Genomic DNA, 21,888 nt, shown 5'->3' with positions numbered 1-21,888 from the left:
CCCAGGTTATACCAACATAAACTTGGGAACTGTGTGAGGTGGAAGGAGTAAGGGAAAAGGAGAAATATGAGGAAGTAGAGTGCCCTGATATTTTTTACTTACAAAGATATTATTTTATTCTCTATTTTAGCAGTTAGAAAAATATAGGGTTGCATGTGTTATTTTAAAACAAAATGTATGCTTTCCAAAGTACCAGGGGAAAAAATTAAGGAACACATAGTCCATACAGAAAAAAAGAGAGAACAGAAAAAAGAAAAATTAACAACAGACACACAAAACAAGAAGGCAGAATCATTAAACCAAACCAAATATTTATTTGTATTGATATAAAATATAACATGGAACAAAGACATAGTATAGATCATTTTGCACTGTAAAATATGGCATCTATAAGAAGCCCTCAGAAATACAAGGAGATGTAGACAGAAAAATAGTAGTAGTTAGAAACTTTAACATGCCTCCTTCAGTTCTTGACAAATAAATAGAACACAAAAATATAGAGGACCTGAATATAATTTACAAGTCCGACTTAGTGGATATGTAACAGAATGTTAAATGGAATATTTCCTATGTCTTAGGGTTTCAGCCAAGGCTGAAAAACCAAGGACGATGAATGCTCAGTGCCTATACATTCTGAAGAGTGAAACAAAGCAAAAACATTCCATAACTGCTATTAAAAAAAAAAAGTGGCCCCCCAAATGGTCTTGCAACCCTTAATCCACCATCTGCTCCAGATTATTTAAGAGAATGATAAGGTTTAATTGCGAGGGCATTCTTTGAAGAGAGGGTCGGATGAAAATAAAGTGCTGCAATGTTTCCCCTCCTGTCCCCTCCAAATAAGGGTTCAAGGAAAACCTCTGAGATTTTTCTGGGAAACACCTGCTTGGAGGGAAGCCTGACATCTTACTAGTCATTAGCCACCTACTAATCTTCAGAAGTTTGCCTGCCCACCTCAGGCTACCACAGGAGCCAACCTTGGAGGAGCTAATGTGTGTGGCCCCAGATCTGCTGAGTCACAGACATGGTGACTGCCCCTTGCCCAGGGAAACTTGAGGGCTTGGGTAAGTGTTTCTTGTGGGCCAAATTCTTCACCACATTATTATCTTATTACAGAAAACAAACAAAAACAAACAAAAAAAAAGCATAGTGGTTAAATAAATCATGGCATAATCAGATGATTGGAATGTTATTGAATCAATGAAAAATGTAAAATCTTTGGCATGAGAAAATATGTTCATGATATATTTCTAAGTGGAAAAAGTATATAACAAAATATCATGCTCATTGTATCCATTGTGGGAAAAATGAAAAAGTATACCTGCATAAGTGTGGGCATTTAACAGAGTAACCAAGAATAAGACCGAATATCTCAGACTTTGGAAATATGCCAGGATTGAGCTCCTTGGTACTTGTCTTTCCAAAGTCCTGATGGTAAATCACAATCCAGTGAGAAAGGCAGGGGCTTCTCTAAAATGAGGGAATGTTCTTGATGTTAGTCATTCAGAGAAGAAGTTAGTCCTGGAACAGGAAGTGGTGGGGAGATAAGGAAAGCTTTCTGCTCTGCGCAGTCTCAGACGACAGGAAACCCAAATTTAAGTGTGGAGAAGTTCACAACAGTTCTTATGGGAAAAGCATGCACATATTTTACTTTTTTTCGTGAATTCCAATTTATATATTCAATTTAAAATTTCCTCTCTATATATTCTTCCCTTTTATTCACAAATTACATGGATCAAGTTAACTCTGCATTATAATTATATTAATAAGGAATCCCCAAATTAGCTTTAATAAATGGGAAAAGATTTAATGTTATATATTTTAAATAATGCCTCTGAGTCTTTCCAAATTTGGCAGATATACAATCATCAGTCTTTTCAATCCAACAGGAATAATTGGCAACCAGAAATTTTAAATATATGTTTAAACAGAGTAATAATGAAGGAAAACTGTGAATGTAAATTCATTATAATAATAATGAGTAGGGGCTTCCCTGGTGGCTCAGTGGTTAAGAATCTGCCTGCCAATGCAGGGGACACGGGTTCAAGCCCTGGTCCTGGAAGATCCCACATGCCACGGAGCAACTAAGCCCGTGCGCCACAGCTACTGAGCCTGCGTGCTAGAGTCCGCGAACCACAACTACTGAGCCCGTGAGCCACAACTACTGAGCCCGTGTGCCACAACTACTAAAGTCCACGTGCCTAGAGTCTGTGCTCCACAACAAGAGAAGCCACCGCAATGAGAAGCCTGCACACCGCAACGAAGAGTAGCCCCCACTCACCACAACTAGAGAAAGCCCGCGTGCAGCAACGAAGACCCAACACAGCCAAAAATAAAATAAATCAATTAAAAAAAACACACACACAAAAAACACTCTGGCCCTCAGTCCCCTTTCTCCAGGCAAATCAGAGCTGACCTTTCTCTATTGAAGAAGGGCTTTGAGGTGGGAAGCAGAGTCTCACAACCAGTCCTCCAGTTCTGTCATTGTGTATGGAAGTTGTTAAAAATGCAGATTCCTGGGAGCCACCCTCAGAAATCCTGAGTCCACAGGTCTGCCTTAGGGCCTATGAATCTACATTTTATTATTTTTATTATTTTTTTTGTGTGGTATGCGAGCCTCCCACTGTTGTGGCCTCTCCTGTTGCGGAGCACAGGCTCCAGATGTGTAGGCTCAGCAGCCATGGCTCACGGGCCCAGCCGCTCCGCGGCATGTGGGATCTTCCCGGACCAGGGCACGAACCCGTGTCCCCTGCATCGGCAGGCGGACTCTCAACCACTGCGCCACCAGGGAAGCCCTGAATCTACATTTTAAACAAGCTTCCCAAGCAGTTACAGCACCACACTTTGAGAAAACTGCACCTATAAACTTTTTAGGTACCAAGTATAGATGCTGTCCATGGGACCACTGGGAAGGAAGTGTCTCCTCTCTGAATATTTGGGGTTTCCTGGCCAGCCTACCTTGGTGGATTACTGGGGTATAGAGTGGGGTTCAAGGCCTCAGTGAACCTGACATAGCAAGGAAAGCTACATGGTAGGATGGCTATACATGGAGGGAGACAACTGGAGTAGGATGCCATGGAATTGGTGATATCCTATATCTCAAAAATCCATTTGTACGTTTAGTACAACTGCATGTGAATCTACTACTATATCACGACAAAAAGTTTAAAAAGAAAATTCCTAACAGAAGTCATCCAGCCACTGGCATGGGCAGGAGAAGAGGTGTTAGGATGTTTCCCAAGGATCTAGTGTTCGTGTCAGCTCCTAGGATCAGTCTTTTGTATGAATTTGGAGGAAGAGGGGAATATAGTTAGCTGTCAGGATGTGGATGGTGCTGGACTGTGTGAGAAGATGGGTGCTGTAGCTGCTATGAAAAAGAGTGCAAAAAATTGACGTGAACAACACTGGTCCAAGGGACACAGATTGGCCATGTTGTCAGCAGACTCTTTAAGAGTAGATCTATGTGGCTGTCTGGCTGTCAATCTCTAGATGAGTGGTAAACAATGGTCAGCAACTATGAATATGAACTATTTTGGAAAGCATCCTTGGAAAATGGATACAAACAGGGGGCTCAGGTAGAGCCCAGGTGGCTTGACAGTCCCTGGAGGCAGAAGCAGATCTCACTGTTGAACAGGACTGCAGCAGCTAGAGTGAATTGGGAGAACAGTACTGAGGTAAGGGTAAGAGGACAAGCCATCTTGGTGACGGAGTCCACCACCACCAGGAAAGAGACCTGTTTTGAAAGGACAGTCAACTGGACGTTAATCTAGTGTGAAGGTTTTCTGGAGACATTCCGTCAAAAGCAGGTGGGGGCTTCCCTGGTGGCGCAGTGGTTGAGAGTCCGCCTGCCGATGCAGGGGACACGGGTTCGTGCCCTGGTCCGGGAAGATCCCACATGCCGCGGAGCGGCTGGGCCCGTGAGCCATGGCCACTGAGCCTACACGTCCGGAGCCTGTGCTCCGCAACGGGAGAGACCACAACAGTGAGAGGCCCGTGTACTGCAAAAAAAAAAAAAAAAAAAGCAGGGGGCAGTGGTTCTTTGGCTCACCCATTCCTGTCCTTGACCTGGACACAGTTGTTAACAATAGGGAGAATCCTGAATGGTGTCTTTCAGAGTTTTACACAGCCCTGGGGCCAATGAGATTGCATACCTTTTTCTGCTGCCAGATTCATTGAGACCCTGATCCCCGCCATGCACTCCACTAAGCCACCAAGGTAAACTGTTTGCCTTGATAGGCTAACCCAGCATTCTGCACTATCACAGAGTCTTGATAGATGACAATCTAACTCATCATATGCCTACACAGATGCTACTGCTTCCCTGATAGATGTAGCCAGGGACACAAAGTTCTCTGGTTTAAGACTCTCCCTTAGTAGGGCTGCCTCCACTGCTCCCTCGCCTTCAGGATTGGGGATTGGACATCTGATAGGTAGTTCGGGCTGCTTAGTATGAGTAGAGTTCAAGTCTAAGAAGAAAGACACATTCCCTTGTGTGTAATAAATCTGAGTCTCAGTTACTCAGATTGCAGTAATCTAAGCACTCTGGTCGAAGATGCAGGTCCACTCAAGGCTGTGCTTCCAGTATTGACTGCAGCCTTGAATCCCACACTGGGTGATTGCCCTCAGCTGGAGCCGGCTTCAGGACAAGACTACAGGACTACAAGGAATAGGTAGAGTCCTGGTGGGAAAGGATAAGCCCTACAGCAGTGCATTAAGCCTTCACGCAATGAGTATTGAATGGATGAAGTAGTGATTCAGTCTACATGTGAGCAATTCCAACATGGGTTGAGGCGGTGGGGGAGATTATTTCCTAAAATAACTCATCTTCAGACTCTTAAAGAATTATTCCTTGTTTTGAATTAAATCTATCTTCATTTAACTTCCAGTCCTTTGTCCTACAAATATCTCTTGGGGCCATATCAAGTCTATCCATTCTTTCAAATGAAAACAGCTGTCAATGTTCCTGAGTCTTCTTTCTTCGATTCCTTTCATCTGTCCTCATCTGGTGACTCACCTCTGAGCATTCTCCAATACATCTAATTGCCTCTTAAAAGCGTGGTAAAAGAATGCAATACTCCAGGTGTGGTCTGATGGGCATCAAGTACGAGATGGATCACTCCCTTGTTAAAGATGGTGTGCTTTTATTGTTGTTATCCCATCAAATTTACTGGGTTAGCTATATTTGCTAAAACCTGCCTTTCCACTCGTCCCTCTTTATGCAGTTGTTTGTGGAGCCAAGTATAAGCTGTAACATCTAGAACGCAATGCCTGATTTATGGTCTAACTCATTTTTTTTAAATGGTCTAACTCAATATAATAATGATCATTATTATTAACTTCATCTTATTAGCTATGACCATTATAAAATAAAATTACCACTTAAAATGTTAGCTCAGGCCCCACCTCCTTTAGCCTCAGAAATGGAAACGCTCGCTACCTTGCAATACATCTGCTTTTGAATTTTCAGGCCACATTGTTGTATCCCGCCCCTTTTAGCCAGGCCACCTCTAATTAAGCCCCGCCCCGCCCCCTGAGCGGCCACTCCCTGGCCCCTCCCCTGGCCCTCAGCTCCTCAGCACCCGCCCACTCCTAGCCCGAGGCGGGAAACGCTGGACGTAGCTGCTGATTGGCTGGCTGGGGCGCAGCTTGATGGCGTCGGGCTGGCGAGCGGAGGTCCTGGCAGTGGCCCGCGGGCGACAGCTGCCAGTGTGAGGGGGCCCGTGGTCAGAGCGTGCTGTGGCCTTGGGGAGTGGGAAGTGGAGGCACGAGCCCTCCTTATACTTCGCCATGAGTTTCCTGATCGACTCCAGCATCATGATTACCTCCCAGGTGAGCCACCGCGTTCTGTCCCAGGACTCCTCAGCCTCCCTTTCCCGAGTCGTCTGCTCCGGGCCTCAGCGATGCGGGCTGGCCCGGGGACTCGGTCTTCTCGCCCGCGGCCAGTGCCCGCCTCACCTGTGCCCAGAGCTCGGGGAGGGTGTGGGATTTGCTGCATCCGGTTCCCTGCCCCCTGGCTGTCAGGAGGCGTCCTGCGGCGGTCCGCGCCCCCCGCCCAGACTCCATTCCTCCTCACCCCACCCCACCCCCAGGTTTTCCGTTCATTTTGGGGAGAGGTCAGGTGGCCTTAGCTCTCAGAGCGGGTGCCATGAGAAGGGAGCTGCCCCCAAAGCGCCCCGAAGCTCTGGACTGCGCCGCTGATTCATGGATTAGGGAAGAGTGTGGTTCCGGGCGCGGAGAGCGCGACTCGCCAATCCCTGCTGGCTCCTGGGGGCACGTGAGGGCTTTGCTGGTTTAGCTGTCAAATCCTGAATCCGGATGCGGAGAAATTTGCCGCCGTCACTTCAGAGATCTAATAAGTATCAGGTTTCGTTTGTACAGTAACACCTCCATCCTTCATCCTCTGTTTGCTGCCCACGCTTTCGGATCTTTTTCTAACCCTCTTTCCTTCCCGATTGGCCACCTTCATTCATTCGTACAGTCAGCAAACTTTTATCGAGCATTATATAAAGTTCTGAGGATACAAAACTAAAATAAGACACTGACTTGTCCCTGCTCTATAGAAACTTCATCTAGTGAGCCTTTTGCTTTTACCATGTCAGTTCGTTGAGTTACTCTGTTTTATTTTCTTCACAGCATTTATCATAGCACTGATATCATTTATGTATTTGTTTATGAATTTATTTTTTGAGATAAATTCTTCATAGCTCTATCCTCCCTCCAAGTGCGAGTACTCAATAAATATTTGTTGGCCAACTGATAAAATTTGTAGAAGCTCAGACTACCTAATTACTGATCTTCCCTCCACCCACCCCCATTTTTCCAGTAATTTAAAGTATTCTTTCTTAATTGTTCTTTTTTTTTTCAAGTGGCACATGACAGAAACAGTTCCTTCTGGGGGTTTAAAGTAAACTAAATCTTAGGGTTTTGGGGTTTTTTTTCTGTTTTTGTATTGCTTTATCCTAATGCTTCTGTCTTCGGAGTGGAGCATTGTCCTTGTTTCTTGAAACCTTTTATTAAAACATTTTAGAGAGCATGAAACAAGGAACATCCTGATAGGATAAATTTTTTGTTTTTAAAATTACCATTCTTTATAAGTTTTCATAACTATAGTTTTTATTGGCTACATAATATTCAAATGCATCAATGTATAAAAATCTGGACATGTAATTCTCTTGCTTTTCTAACTTTTCCAAGGCTTCCTGTTGCCCTTTATGACAACTCAGGGTTATTTTTAGCCCTAGTACCAACTCAAGAAAAATGACAATATTTAAGTAGCATTTTTTTCACTCAGAATAAAAATAAGAATGTCAGTGAGGAAATTGGCATTACATTATAACCACTAAGATGGTTATAACCATTTTTAACATGGATATAATTGATTGACAAGTTGAACCAAGGAAGTGGCTTTCTGATCTTGTATGCCATATAATACTTTAACTTTCACACATGTATTCACATGCAATATTAAATTTAATTCTCAAACCTGCTCTTTACAAGTGAGGAACTAAGACCCGAAGAATCCTTTGCGTGGAATTGTTCTCTGTCCATATATTTATGTGGCTACTTCATCATCATTTAGGTATCAGTAAAAATATCACTTCGGGGAGGCTTTACCTGACGCCCTACCCCCAGTCAAGGTAGCCTCTATTCCAGCCACCTTTTGTCTCATGTCCCAGTTTTAGTTTCTTCTAAATATCTATCACTTGTTTGTTTGTGTTCGTTAGATGTAAACTCCATGAGGTCCAGGATACTCTCTGTCTTGTTTCTACTGTATTCCCCAGCATCTAGATCAGTTTCTGGCACATAGTAGTCCTAGTAAATATTTAGTAAAAAGCACCTTTCTGGAGAGGTGTGATTACCTTAGAAACACCTTCCCCTCATTTTTCCTGTTTTGTATGAACTGAAAGATTTATTTGAAACGAAATCTGAAATCAGAGGTCACATATTGAATCTGGTCTGCCTCGGGCAACATCCTGGTGTAGAGATTGTCACAGGATAAAGTTCACATTCTTAATGTGGCTTATGGGGTCTCTTATGATGAGACCCAGCTCTTACCTCTTCACTTCAGCCTTGGCCCTCACCATTTCTCACTTCAATTTATAACACACTAGCCTTACTAAACTTCTTTTCATTCCTTAACCTGGCCATGCTACCATGCCTCCAGGTTTCCACCAGTCTGTTCTCTTTCTGGACCTTTTCCCCATATCCCTCCACTTCTTTCTCCTGGCTAACTCCTATTTGGCCTTCAGATCTCAACATGGATACCCAAAAAACCTCTTCCAGACTGGACTAGATGTCCCTATACATGTTTTCCTAGTACCCTTTGCCCACTTCACTTATAACAACACTATCACACTGTTTCATAATTACTTGTCTATCTCCTCCATAGATTATAAACTTCTTAAGGCAGTGTCCATGCTCTCTTGTTTGCCATTCTACCCCTAGGGCCTGGCACATATTAGACACTAATAAATATTTGTTAAATAAATTAAAGTGTAAGTAAATGATCCAAGAAAGGGATCTTTTATTGTCAGTTCTTTAATAACTGTCCTGCCAATGGCCATCTATTTTTTTCAAATCTGTAGCTAATTTTCAATGTAGGAGTTATTTTTTGTAAAAGCAACTGTTATCTAACCTCTGTTTTCAGCCTTCTCTACAGTCATAAGACTTATCAGTTCCAAAGTACACTCTTAAGTCCCAAGGTCAAGACTCTGCACAATTTCAAAAATATTCTTTTTGAATAAGAGCTGTGCACTTTCTATTTTATTTGCAAAAATGTTTGAAATCGCTTTTACCTTTTGCATGCTTTTTAGATCCTCTGTAATCTTGCCAGAATTCATATTAATCTTGGACTTCTTGAATTCTCCTGGTATTTTTTTTCATATTAGTTGTGTAAAACTCTTTTTAAGCATTTCTTCAATGTGAAAGGAGCCCACAATGAAATATAAAGGTATGTACCTTTCTCTTTTTCTTCTGTTCCCCACCCCCTCATATAGACTTATCAATTTCACTTGTTTTCTTTTCCTTGTCGAAATCCCATTTCAGAGTGCTCTTAGTGAAATATTTTATTCTTTTTTCATCCATCTCCACCATATACAATACTCCCTAAATTTCTAACTTCTCCATCTGCAGTCATGACTTCAGAAGTCATATGGCCTCTAAACTATAAATTTAAATGTCTCCACTGGTAATGATTTATAATAGCCAAAGGATCTCCCAGGTAGTCTAGGGGTATTTTCTCCTAATCTATTCACCCTCTTCCTTTTCTACTCGGTCTGGATTCATGGAGCCAAGCTACTTTCTCATACCCTCTTGTTTCTTTACCTACATATAAAAGTCCACGCTCGGATCACTGCTATAGTTTGTCTACTACTAACTCAGGGGCCTAAAGCCTTCTGTAGAAAATCATACAACTGTGCAGATTGCCGATGCCATAAGTTTATGGACACCCTTAGCTCACTGAATCGTTTTTTTTTCTTGACTTTAATCAGCTGCTTGTTCCCTTCCTCTCATAATTTCTCTGAGTCTTTATCACTCTTCAAAGCTCCCTTTTCCATTTTCACCCTCCTACTCGTAGCAGACCACCTTGCCTCCTACTTTATCAACAAAACTGAGGCCAAGAGGTATGAGCTCCTTCTATTTCCTACATCTTAATCTAAGCAGTTATTTATATCCGCAACCATTCCCAATTCCTTTCCTCCCATGGGAGAAAATAAGGTGCCCCTTACTCCTGTTTAAGGCGATGTTTTCCACCTGTGCCTTTGATCATGGAGCAGCTTATTGGGAAGTGGTTAAAAGCACAAGCTTTGGAGTCAGCCACCCAGACTTCAGCTTGAATCCTGATTCCGAAACTTACTATAAATGGGTTAACTTCTGTTAAGCCTCAGCCTTCTCTGTAATAAAGACAATCAAGCCTACCTTATCTGGTTTTCATGATTAATGAGACTGCAAGGCTAAGCACTTAGAGTTCCTGGAATATACCACATGGTCAGTAAAAGGTAGCTGTTGCTAATAATAATAAATTAATAACATCATCAACTCACCTCCAGTGTTCTATCAGTTCCTTCTCATATTTGTTTATCTCTTTACTGCTTTCTTCCCCTTGGCCTGTAAATTTTTCTCTTTACCCCACATGCTTCTTTAGGCTACTCTCTAATGTTTTCTCTCTGCCTCATTCTTGGCTGTCCCTTGGGTTATTTGTGCTTATTGTCTCTACTGCCTTACCCGCCGCCGCCCCCACTACCCCCCCACCCCACCCGCTGCGGGCATCCCCAGCCCACTAGAGTCTGGTTGCTGCCTCCACCTCACTACTCAAACTGTTTTCCGAAGGTCAGCATTGACCAACAAGTTACCAAGTCCTTTGAGCCTTTTCAGTCCTGGTTCTGTTGCCCGTCTCTGCTTCATTTAACAATCCTTTAAACTCTATTCCCTTGGTTTCAGGATACCACAATGTCCTGGTGCCTATTATTTCTCTGACCATTCCTCCTCTGTCTCCTTCCTGGTCTCTTCTTCCCATTCCTTCCCTCTACTGTTTTCTTCCTGGCATGTTGCCTTCTTCACTCTACGTACTATTCCTGGGTGATCTCATATTCTTTGGTGGTTTCAGCTCTTAGATGCATCTCAGCCCTACCTTCCTAATCTGTCCTTTATGTCAATTTGGATTGCCCTCAAGCACTTAGCACATCTAAAAGTGAATCCATCATCGTCCTACCTCCCACCCCCATTCCCAAACCTTTGTTTTCTTGCAGTAGTCTTTATGTAAAGTGGGTGGCCTCACTCTTCATCCTGTATCCCAAACTAGTCATCTTTGATTCCTCCCTGCTGATTTTACCTTCTAAGTACTCAGATCTGTTGCCTCCTCTCTAACCACCGATGTCTTACTTCAGACCTTTATCATCTCTCTCATCGGGACTGCTGCAACAACCTCCTATCATGTTTCTTTCTCTACAGTGTTGTTTCCCTCAAATAGCTACCATAGTGCTCTATACAAAATAAACCCAGCCATGTCTTTTCTGTACTTAAATAGCTCCTCATCACCTACAGACTATGATCCAAGCTCTTTACAGTGGCCTCCAGGGCTTTCAGTCATTAGTTCTCTGTTCCTCCTCTTAGCCTTATTTTTAACCACTTCTTTCTTTGAATTTTATCTTCCAGCAGCACCAAACCGTGTGTAGTTACCAGTATATACCATACTATCGGGTTGGCCCAAAAGTTCGTTTGGGTCTTTCCGTAACATCTTATAACATCTTATGGAAAAACCCGAACGAACTTTTGGGCCAACCCAATATTTCTTACCTTTGTGCCTTTACTCATGCTCTTTGCTGTCTGAAAAGAAAGCCCTGTCCTTCTACCCCCACTACCTGTCTTTTACCTGCCTAATTCTTTTTCATCTTTTAAGAGTGTTTGTTTGTTTGTTTGTTTAATATTTTAGGGATGGTGGAAACCTTTGAGTGTGTGGTGAATACCTTGGGGCCTCTCTCTAGAGAAATTCATAACCCCCAAATTTGCACATGATATCAGGTTTTAACCCTAAATTAAATCCTCCTTCATCTAAGGTATTATCGTCCCCAGAAAAATGTGTCCTAACCCCCTGCCAGATTGGTTTAGTCTGCCTCTTTCATATTCTTTTACAATATCATGTGCATGTCTCACATTATAATTATTTAGTGTCTTCGCCACTATACTATACCTCCTTGAGGGTAGTAACTATCTTACTCAACTTTTTGTCCCCAGCACCTAACACAGCACATAGAAGTTATTACCAAAAAATTGAGGTTGAATGTTCCTGAAGAACAAAACATCTTTCACTGTGGACCATTTATCCATTCAGCAAACATTTATAGAGAGCCTGCTATGTGCCAGGCATTGTGCTGGGTGCTGAAGATACAAAGATTAACAAGACAAACATGATCCTTATCCTCACAGAACTTACAGTCTAATGCCTTTTTAAAAAGGGTGTTTTTAAATTAGACATTAAAAAACTGTGTGGTGAGTGCTTTGATAAGGGAAATACAGGGTAGAATAGGATTATATAAAAAGAGCAAGTTACCTGTATTTGGGAGACCAGAGAAGGCCTTCAAGAGGTAGTAATAATTAAGTTACGATCTGTAGGATAAGTAGGGAGGGGACTGGAGAGAAGTTCCCATCAGAGGATAACATCTGCCAAGGTCTTGGTATGAAAGAATGTTGTATCTAAAGCAGCAAAAGCAGTTCCATGTGGCTGAAAATATGAATTTGGTGGGTAGGAGGGACACAACAAGAGGAGGAAGAGTCTGCTAAACCATGCTCAAAAGTTCACACTTGCTCCTAAAGTCAGTGGGAAGGCATAAAATAATTTTTTTTTCTGAAATAATGCCATTTGCAGCAAAGTGGATGGGCCTAGAGATTATCACACTAGGTGAAGTAAGTCAGAAAGAGAAAGACAAATACCATATGATATCACTTATATGTGGAATCTAAAATATGATGCAAATGAACTTTTTTATGAAACAGAAACAGACTCACAGACATAGAAAACAAACTTATGGTTACCAAAGGGGAAAAGGGGTGGGGGAGGGATAAGTTAGGAGTTTAGGATTAACAGATACAAACTGTTATATATATAAAATAAACAACAAGGTCCTACTGGATAGCACAGGGAACCATATTCAATATTCTGTAATAAGCCATAATGGAAAAGAATATGTATATATATGTATAACTGAACCATTTTGCTGTACACCAGAAACTAACACACCATTGTAAAGCAATTATAATTTTAAAAAAAAGAATGTTATTCTTCAATAAAGTTCCTAGCCAATATAAGAAGAAAAGAGGAGTTGTGTCAGAGTATGTGTATGTAGAGAAAGTTCTATTTACCAATGGAAAACAAATGAGCTTTAGAAAGCTGAACAGAGCTGTCATGTGGCTACTGTCTCTGATGCCAGCCTGAACCAAAACTGACAATGTGAGATCCTGCAATCTTTTGGCTTTATACTGAGATGGAAACCACTTTAGTGGATTAGGCAAGATGGTGGAGAATCTGAGAAAGGTCCATGAAGGAAAACATATAGAAAATATCACTCTTTCTACTACTTTCCTTTTAAAAAAATATCTTAAAAATAACTCCTTTTCCTTGAAGTTGTTTTGTTTTTCTAAATACTTGCAAGCAGGAATCATCTGTAGGAAGCAAGTTTCAGTGACTCCTTTTTTATTTGCTGATTTCTCTGGCTCATAAAATGATTATCATAAGATTACAGGAAAAATACATACTTTAATTTTTTGTCTAACTTAAACAAGGATAATTTCAAAAATTGAAGAGTCTTTCAACATCTAGTCCCAGTGTTGAGGACTTTAATAAGTAGATCTTATATGGGTGGATGTCACCTTTAATCTCTGAAATAAGCTATTTAGTTAGGTGACCTTTTATGTAAAATAGTCTGTAGAAGGCATTTCTCAAAAGATTATGTATATTGACCTTCTATCTTCTTTCTCCTCCAGATACTTTTCTTTGGATTTGGGTGGCTTTTTTTCATGCGACAACTGTTTAAGGACTACGAGGTGAGAAGAGATCATTTTGATTATGCTAATATTATATGAATTTAGATTGTTTTAAATGAGACAAGAAAAATACCTCCATTAAAGAAAAATCATGTTCGAGAAAGACAAATATCATATGATATCACTTATATGTGAAATCTAAAGAAAATGATACAAGTGAACTTATTTACAAAACAGAAGTAGACTCACAGACGTAGAAAACAAACTCACAGTTACCAAAGGGGAAAGTGGGGGGTTGGGGGGGGTAAACTGGGAGTTTGGTTTTAACAGATATACACACTACTATATATAAAGTAGATAAACAACAAGGACCTACTGTAGAGCACAGGGAACTATAGTCAGTATCTTGTAATAACCTATAATGGAAAGGAATCTGAAAATGTATATATATATAAATATATGTATATATATCTGAATCAGCTGTACACCTGAAACATTGTAAATCAGCTATACTTCAGTTAAAAACAAAATGAGTTATGCTTGAACTTCCATGACCTGTGATGGTCAAGAAAAAAAAAGAAAAATCATGTTTACTCCCAAGATGGGAAGTTTTTGCCACTATATAATTCTTAAATTTGAGAATATAATTAAGCTTAGTTGATTTTTTTTTTTTTAGGCAAGTCGTGTATAGCCCAGAAGCCAGGATCATGAAATATCATGCCTTAGTCATATCAGTATATATACCAATAGCAGATAGTTATTCTTTGGGAGAGAATTTAGCTTATAATGTCTCATAAATGTGCTCATTCATTTGGTATCTGGCCTTCAGTGTTAATTACCAATCTTACATCCTAAGTTAATACCAAATTCTAAGGCTGGTTCGATTCGTATCTTAAGCCTTGAATTCAGAAAGACAACAGCCTACACTGGACATTTCCTAATTAATCTTTCTCATTTAGTAATAAGCTCAATGGTTATGGACTATCTGGGGTCATTTCTAGTATGTTCTCCATTAAACTTCCCTAGGGAGTTTGAGTTGTTGTCTGAAATAACCCAGAATTCCAGAGATTCTGTTCTGCTCAATACTTTAAGGCCTCCTGGGGGAGGTTCTAAAACTGGTCCAAGGTCTGCAGAATGTTGAAGTAACCCTTTTAGCACTAACCTGTATATATAAATCTGTAAATTTTTTTGTCAGTGTGCATCAGTAATTCTAAATGCTACTTCTGACCCTGTCACTTCATCTTCTTGTGCTTTAAATTTTTCATCCACAGGAGGAGGATGATAATAGTGACCCATGAATTAGAAGTACTACCTACTTTCATCTATTTCTTTAGCTCCAGACAAGTTACTGTCATGGCCCTGTTTCTAATAACTTGAGAACTTCCTTAATATAAGTTTTCTGACTTGTAACCAGAAGGTTATCAACTCAATATTTCACACAAGGAAATGACTTTTAGTCTCTATTTGACTTTTAACAGGTGCGTCAGTATGTGGTACAGGTGATCTTCTCTGTGACTTTTGCATTTTCTTGCACCATGTTTGAGCTCATCATCTTTGAAATCTTAGGAGTATTGAATAGCAGGTGAGTAAGAGTACTAATTAGCTCTCCTCTTAAAGAGACCTATGTTACTTTCTTTATGGTGGAAGATTTACTGGGATCCCATATCTGAAAAAATCCACCATGTAGTTAGTTTAGTCTCAGTAACTGTAATAATCATAGCAAATACAGGTCCCTAGCACCTAGTAACTGGCTTGACAAAGATTATGAAATAGCAGGAAAACAAGTCTGAGCATTAGTTCTAAAGTACTAATTGAGACTGAAGCTGTGAGAGCCTAGGTCCCAGGCTTCACTCTGAGAAGTTTTATTTTTCTCAGACTGCTCTCTGATTGAATCCCAGTAAGAGCCCTTCACGTTGTCCTGCTGATTGAAAAATCTCTACCTGCAAAGATCGGAATTTCTCAGAGCTAGTTAAGGGCTTCTATGAAGACTGAACTCCAGTTCTTACTAATCAAGTTAATTTTGTTGATTTCATAGGCATGTTCAAGTCTGATTGAACTTAGAGTGTTCTTTAAAGCATTTTTTAAAAGCAACTCCTGTCCTTCTCCAAATAACAGACCTGTTTAGTTTATTGAACAGTCTATCCAAAATATTTCTTGCTTGTTAAACTGCAAGCTTGAGTTTTTGGGGGGCCAATGTTTGTGTGTAGAGAACATCAGCTATTCTATATAGAGTCTTGTACTTTTTTATCATGACATGGAAAAGTCTTTTAAGAATAAAGTGGCATTGGCTCTGTAGTCAGGAATCAATGCTGAGCTAAGCTGTATAACTCATTATAGACCTCTGATACTTGAGACTTACAGAGAGATTATATTCTCAAATTCCTTTTTTGAGAATCAGAATTGATAATTATGGTCTCTTGATAGATAAATTAAGAACTTGTAGTATGGGAAAACAGGAATATGTTCTGACTCGGCTGCTTTTAAACTTGTTCTTTAATAATCCAAACCTTTCTTGGATGAGCTAGTTACAGATCCTATGACTGTCAAGACATGCTAGTTATTAAATTTTATTTAAGAGCCCAGAAATAAACCAAAGCATATACAGTCAATTATTTGAAAAGGGAGGCAAGAATACTCAATGGAGAAAAGATAGTCTCTTCAATAAATGATGGTGGGGAAATTGGATATTCACATGCAATAGAATGAAACTTGACCCCTATCTTACATTACTCACAAAAATTAACTGGAAATGGACTAAAGACTTAAATGTGAGGCCTGAAACCGTGGAACTCCTAGAAGAAAATATAGTAAAAAAACTCCTTGACATGGGTCTTGGTAACGATTTTTTTGGAAATCACACCTAAAGCACAAATAACATCAAAAACAAACAGGTGGGACTATATCAAACTAAAAAGCTTCTGCACAGCAAAAGGAACCATCAACAAGGTGAAAAGATAACCTTTGGAACGGGGAAAAACATTTGCAAACCATGTGTCTGATATGGGGTTAATATCCAAAACATATAAAGGACTCATATAATTCAATAGCAAAAAAACCAAATAATCCAATTTAAAAATGGGCAAAGGACCTGAATAGACATTTTTCCAAAGAAGATTTACAGACCAACAGGTACATGAAAAAATGCTCAACGTTACCAGTCATTAGGGAGATGCAAATTAAAACCACAATGAAAACAGTAAAACCACACCTCAGATCCGTTAGAGTGGCTACATCAAAAAGACAAAACAGGGCTTCCCTGGTGGTACAGTGGTTAAGAATCTGCCTGCCAATGCAGGGAACACAGGTTCAAGCCCTGGTCCGGGAAGATCCCACATGCCATGGAGCAACTAAGTCAGTGTGCCACAACTACTGAGCCTGCGCTCTAGAGCCTGTGGGCCACAACTACTGAGCCTGCATGCCACAACTACTGAAGCCTGTGTGCCTAGAGCCCATGCTCTCCAACAAGAGAAGCCACTGCAATGAGAAGTCCACGCACTGCAATGAAGAGTAGCCCCCTCTCACCGCAACTAGAGAAAGCCCATGCATAGCAGCAAAGACCCAACACAGCCAAAATAAGTAAATAAATATTTCAAAAAATTAAAAAAAAAGACAAAATATAATATAGTGATGTGGATGTGGAGAAAAGGGAACCCTTGTGCACTGCTGCTGGGATTGTAAATTGATATAGCTGCCATGGAAAACAGTGTGGAGGCTCCTCAAAAAATTGAAAATAGAACTACCATATGATCCAGCAATTCCACTTCTGGAAATATATCCAAAGGAAATGAAAACACTGACTTGAAAGAGTATCTGCACCCCATGTTCATAACAACATTATTTACAATAGCCAAGATATAGAAAAAACCTAAGTGTCCATCAAAGGATGAACGGATAAAGTGTGGAATGTATATACAATGGAATATTATTCAATCATAAAAAATGAAGAAATCCTACCATTTGTGATAACATGGATGGACCTTGAAGGCATTATGCTAAGTGAAATAAGTCAGACAGAGAAAGACAAATACTGTATGATTTCACTTATATGTGGAACCTAAAAACAAAAATAAGAACACCAAACTCATAGAAAAAGAGATCAGATTGGTAGTTGCGAGAGGCAGGGGGTTTGAGGATGGGGAATTGGAGGAAGGTGGTCAAAAGGTACAAATTTCCAGTTATAAGATAAATAAGTTCTAGAACACTGCTGTGTAATATATAGGAAAGTTAAGAGAGTAAATCCTAAGAGTTCTCATCACAAGGAGATTTTTTTTGTATCTGTATGAGAGAATGATGTTAACTAAACCTTTTGTAATTATTTCACAGCATGTGTAAGTCAAACCATCATTCTAGACACCTTAAGCTTATACAGTGGGCTATGTCAGTTATTTCTCAATAAAACTAGAAAAAAAATTTATTATCACAACCTGGAAGTTTTACTGATATCTAAGCAGAGGTCAGCAACCTTTCCTGTAAAGAGCCAGATAGTAAATGTATTAGGCTTTGTGGGCCACACCGTTTCTATTGCAACTACTCAGCTCTGCTGTTGTAGAGCCAAAGCAGCCATAGGCAATATGTAATCAAATGGGTGTGACTGTGTTCCAGTAAAACTTCATTTATAAAAACAGGTGCCTGGCTGGCCATAAGTAGTGATCTAAGTGGTGTAGAAAGGACTATGACTCAAATAGTCTAAAACCAAAATTATTGTTTTTGGTAGCTGATGTCACCCAACTTTTGACTCATTTATAATTAACAATCCAATATAGTAAGACACCTCACTCAGTTACTTGGATTTATATTCCTCAAATAGCTTATCTTAAAGAGTATGGAAGTAGCATTGCTAAAATCTGGTTCTTCTTTAGGTGCTTTTTTGGGGGATTGGGTAGGCTGAGACATGTCTTCAGTTATACCTATTTTTTCATACTAACATTTTGTCCTACTGTGTAACAGAATTATGGACCATGATCATATATTATTACCTGTGCATTGACTATTCAGAATACTTTTCAAAAGAAAACCTTGGACCTGACCAAGAGTATTCTTTTGGCTCCTCTCTAAACAGAAATGGTATAGCCTCCTATTTAAATATGTAATCTTGTTGGTATCCTTAATTTTCTCAAGAGAATGTCACTTTACCATCAGCTCAAATGACAGTTAAAATATATGGTTTGCTTTTAATTGGCAATATGGATTACACTTGTCATTTCAAACCCACTGCCTCCCAATATCTTTCAGAAACTTAGCTGAAATACTAAGTATGATTGCCTGGAGGATGTGCATATTGTTTGTTTCTCTAGATGCTCAAAAGTGGGTAATCCAGATGAGCAAAAGCTGTCAGTTTATCTAAACCAAATGGTATTGGCTCTCTGTAGGGCAGCCTTTACTGAATAGCTCTTTGTTTTATGATTCCTGCCATCTACATTAAGGAGTAAGCAGTAAGAAATAGCCCTCTGAAACTCATCAGTGTTTCTCTTGAAAGGATGTTGTGAAGAACATTGTTAATTGCCCTCATATTTTCTTCTTTATGAAATCTCTGGGGAAATTTCAATATGATCATGGTAATAATTCAGTAATAATAAATCAGTAATAATTATGCTTACTTATATAATTTGTTTTTCTTACATACACTATGATTTATCTAACTGATCAATTTTTCTATTTTACATTGACTATTAGAAAACGTAAAGCTAAATTTATGACCCACCTGTAGCAAGTTTCTAGAACTTTATGGTGAGCATTTTCATAATAACCATCAAGCCTGGCCTGATATTCTACCTATATTTTGCCACTGTTTTTCCTTCCTTTCTTATTTCCTTATAGTTTATTTCATCATCCTGTATTTTATATGTACACATAAACCACTTAACCACTTAAGCTTTTTTGAAACAAGGCCTAGTTTTAAGTAAGTTTAAAATCAATAAACTTGACACCATCGAGAAAGTGAACAGATATCTTACAAATTGGAGAAAATTTTTGTAAATCATGAATCTGCTATGGGACTTCTATCTAGAATATATAAAGAACTCTTACAACTCAATAACAAAAAGACAAATATCACAATTAAAAAATGGACAAAGGATCTGAATAGGCATTTCTCCAAATAAGATATGCAAATGGACAATAAGCACATGAAAAGATGCTCAACATCTTTAGCCATCAGGGAGATGCAAATCAAAACCACAGTGTGATACCACTTGACACCCACTAGGATGGCTATAATCAAAAAGACAATAACAAGTGTTGACAAGGCTGTGGAGAAATTGGAACCCTCATTTGCTATGGGTAAAAGGTAAATGATACAGCCACTTTGCAAAATAATGTCAGTCTTCAAAATATTAAATATATGGGCTTCCCTGGTGGCGCAGTGGTTGAGAGTCCGCCTGCTGATGCAGGGGACATGGGTTCGTGCCCCGGTCTGGGAGGATCCCACATGCCGCGGAGCAGCTGGGCCCGTGGGCCATGGCCGCTGAGCCTACGCGTCCAGAGCCTGTGCTCTGCAATGGGAGAGGCCACGGCAGTGAGAGGCCCGTGTACTGCAAAAAAAAAAAAAAAAGATTAAATATAGAGTTATTATATGACCCAGCAATTGCACTCCCTCGTAGATACCTAAAGAGAAATTAAAGCATTTCTACACAAAAAACTCCTATATGAATATTAATAGCGTTGCTATTTATAACAGCTAAAAAGTAGAACAACCCAAATGTTCACCAACTAATGAATGGATAAACAAAATGTGGTATATTCATACAACGGTATGAATATTATTCAGCCATAAAAAGGAACGAAGTATTGATAGATGCTACACATTGTTGAACCTTGAAAACATTATGCTAAGTTAAAGAAGTCAGTCACAAAAGATCACATATTACATGATTCCGCGTACATGAGATGTCCAGAATATGTAAGTCCATAGAGACAGAGAGTATATTGGTGGTTTCCTAGGGCTGGGGAGGTTGAAAGGAAAGGGGAGTGATTGCTAATGGGTACTGGGTTTCATCATGGAGTGAGAAAAATGTTCTAAAATTGATTGTAGTGATGGTTGCACAATGATGTGACTATACTAAAAACCATTATATTGTACACTTTAAACATGTGAATTATGTCTCAATAAATTGTTATAAAAAGAAAAAGCCCTAAAAATATTTTAATCAATAAGTAAAATATATTTTATAAGCAGTAGTAAAAGTGGTCACACAAATCAGATGTTTATACTGAGGGTACAGAAGAAGTATTTATGTGTCTTTATAACACATATTATTATTAACATTTATTTTCTTTTAACTCATATTGAAATAGGACTCCCAGTGGTAAGTGAAACAAGTCATTCTACCAATAATATATATTGATAAATGTTATTATACATTGTCTATGAATATGACTAGAGCATTAACATTCTCAATTTAATAAGTAAAATTCTTAGGAGGTTAAGATGGCCATATATACCTTTCAGAACTTTGTATTTTTTAATCTCTATAAATGAGCAGATAGTAACAACCTAGTTGACTAATTAGATGGGATATATTCAGTATTGAGTTCAAAGAGCAAGAGATCCTTTGGAAGGCTAAAGAGAGTGAAAGTAGCTGCCCTCTTCCCCTCCTAGTGATATTCTTTGACATTTGTTTCAGCTCCCGTTATTTTCACTGGAAAATGAACCTGTGTGTAATTCTGTTGATCCTGGTTTTCATGGTGCCTTTTTACATTGGCTATTTTATTGTGAGCAACATCCGACTATGTGAGTATTTTACCTTCGTGTCAGCACATAAGATGAGTATTCTTAGAGATTGAGGCTGTAGAGAGCTTCATTTCTATATTACTTTCAGTAGCTACTGTTGTTTGAGGGCACCTCATACACAGCATCTTTAAAAGATTGGTACAAGGGGCTTCCCTGGTGGCACAGTGGTTGAGAGTCTGCCCACCGATGCAGAGGACATGGGTTTGTGCCCCGGTCTGGAAGATCCCACATGCCGCGGAGCGGCTGGGCCCGTGAGCCATAGCTGCTGAGCCTGCGCGTCCAGAGCCTGTGCTCCGCAACGGGAGAGGCCACAACAGTGAGAGGCCCGCGTACCGCAAAAAAAAAAAAAAAAAAAGATTGGTACAAAATAAGTATTGAATGAATGATTAGGTTATTTGTCCTGCCATGGCTTTATTTGTTTCTACTATAATATCTTTCCTTTCATTTTTCCAATGCAGGGTACTATTTGTACTTTCTGATTTGTACCGGGAATTGTTATTAGTACTTTATCAGAAAATGACCTTTCCCCCTCCTTTAACTATCATTTTAAGAGACTTCTTGCATTCTTTTTCTTTAATTTATTTATTTATTTATTTTGGGCTGCATTGGGTCTTCGTTGCTGCACGCAGGCTTTCTCTAGTTGCGGGGAGAGAGGGCTACTCTTTGTTGCGGTGCAGGGGCTT

General features: G+C 39.7%; 1 protein-coding gene across 3 annotated transcripts in view; it reads left to right on the top strand.

Moving 5' to 3' along the window:
- Nucleotides 1–5,620: 5,620 nt before the first annotated feature.
- Nucleotides 5,621–21,888, top strand: part of GPR89A (G protein-coupled receptor 89A) — a 47,033-nt gene continuing 30,765 nt past the window's right edge. For 2 of the 3 annotated variants that reach the window (XM_081216841.1, XM_081216842.1), the window contains exons 1-4: nucleotides 5,621–5,826; nucleotides 13,477–13,536; nucleotides 14,955–15,058; nucleotides 21,099–21,205. In XM_081216841.1, the coding sequence (XP_081072967.1) occupies nucleotides 5,785–5,826; nucleotides 13,477–13,536; nucleotides 14,955–15,058; nucleotides 21,099–21,205 (313 nt within the window). In that variant the 5' untranslated portion in view covers nucleotides 5,621–5,784. The remainder of the gene's footprint in view (nucleotides 5,827–13,476; nucleotides 13,537–14,954; nucleotides 15,059–21,098; nucleotides 21,206–21,888) is intronic. The other variant, XM_081216840.1, reaches the window with a different exon arrangement.

Source organism: Mesoplodon bidens (genome assembly GCF_964165515.1).
Source record: "Mesoplodon bidens genome assembly, chromosome: 2".
NCBI lineage: Eukaryota > Metazoa > Chordata > Mammalia > Artiodactyla > Ziphiidae > Mesoplodon > Mesoplodon bidens.
The sequence above is the reverse complement of the archived record's forward strand: the minus strand, read 5'-3'. Positions and strand labels throughout refer to the sequence as shown.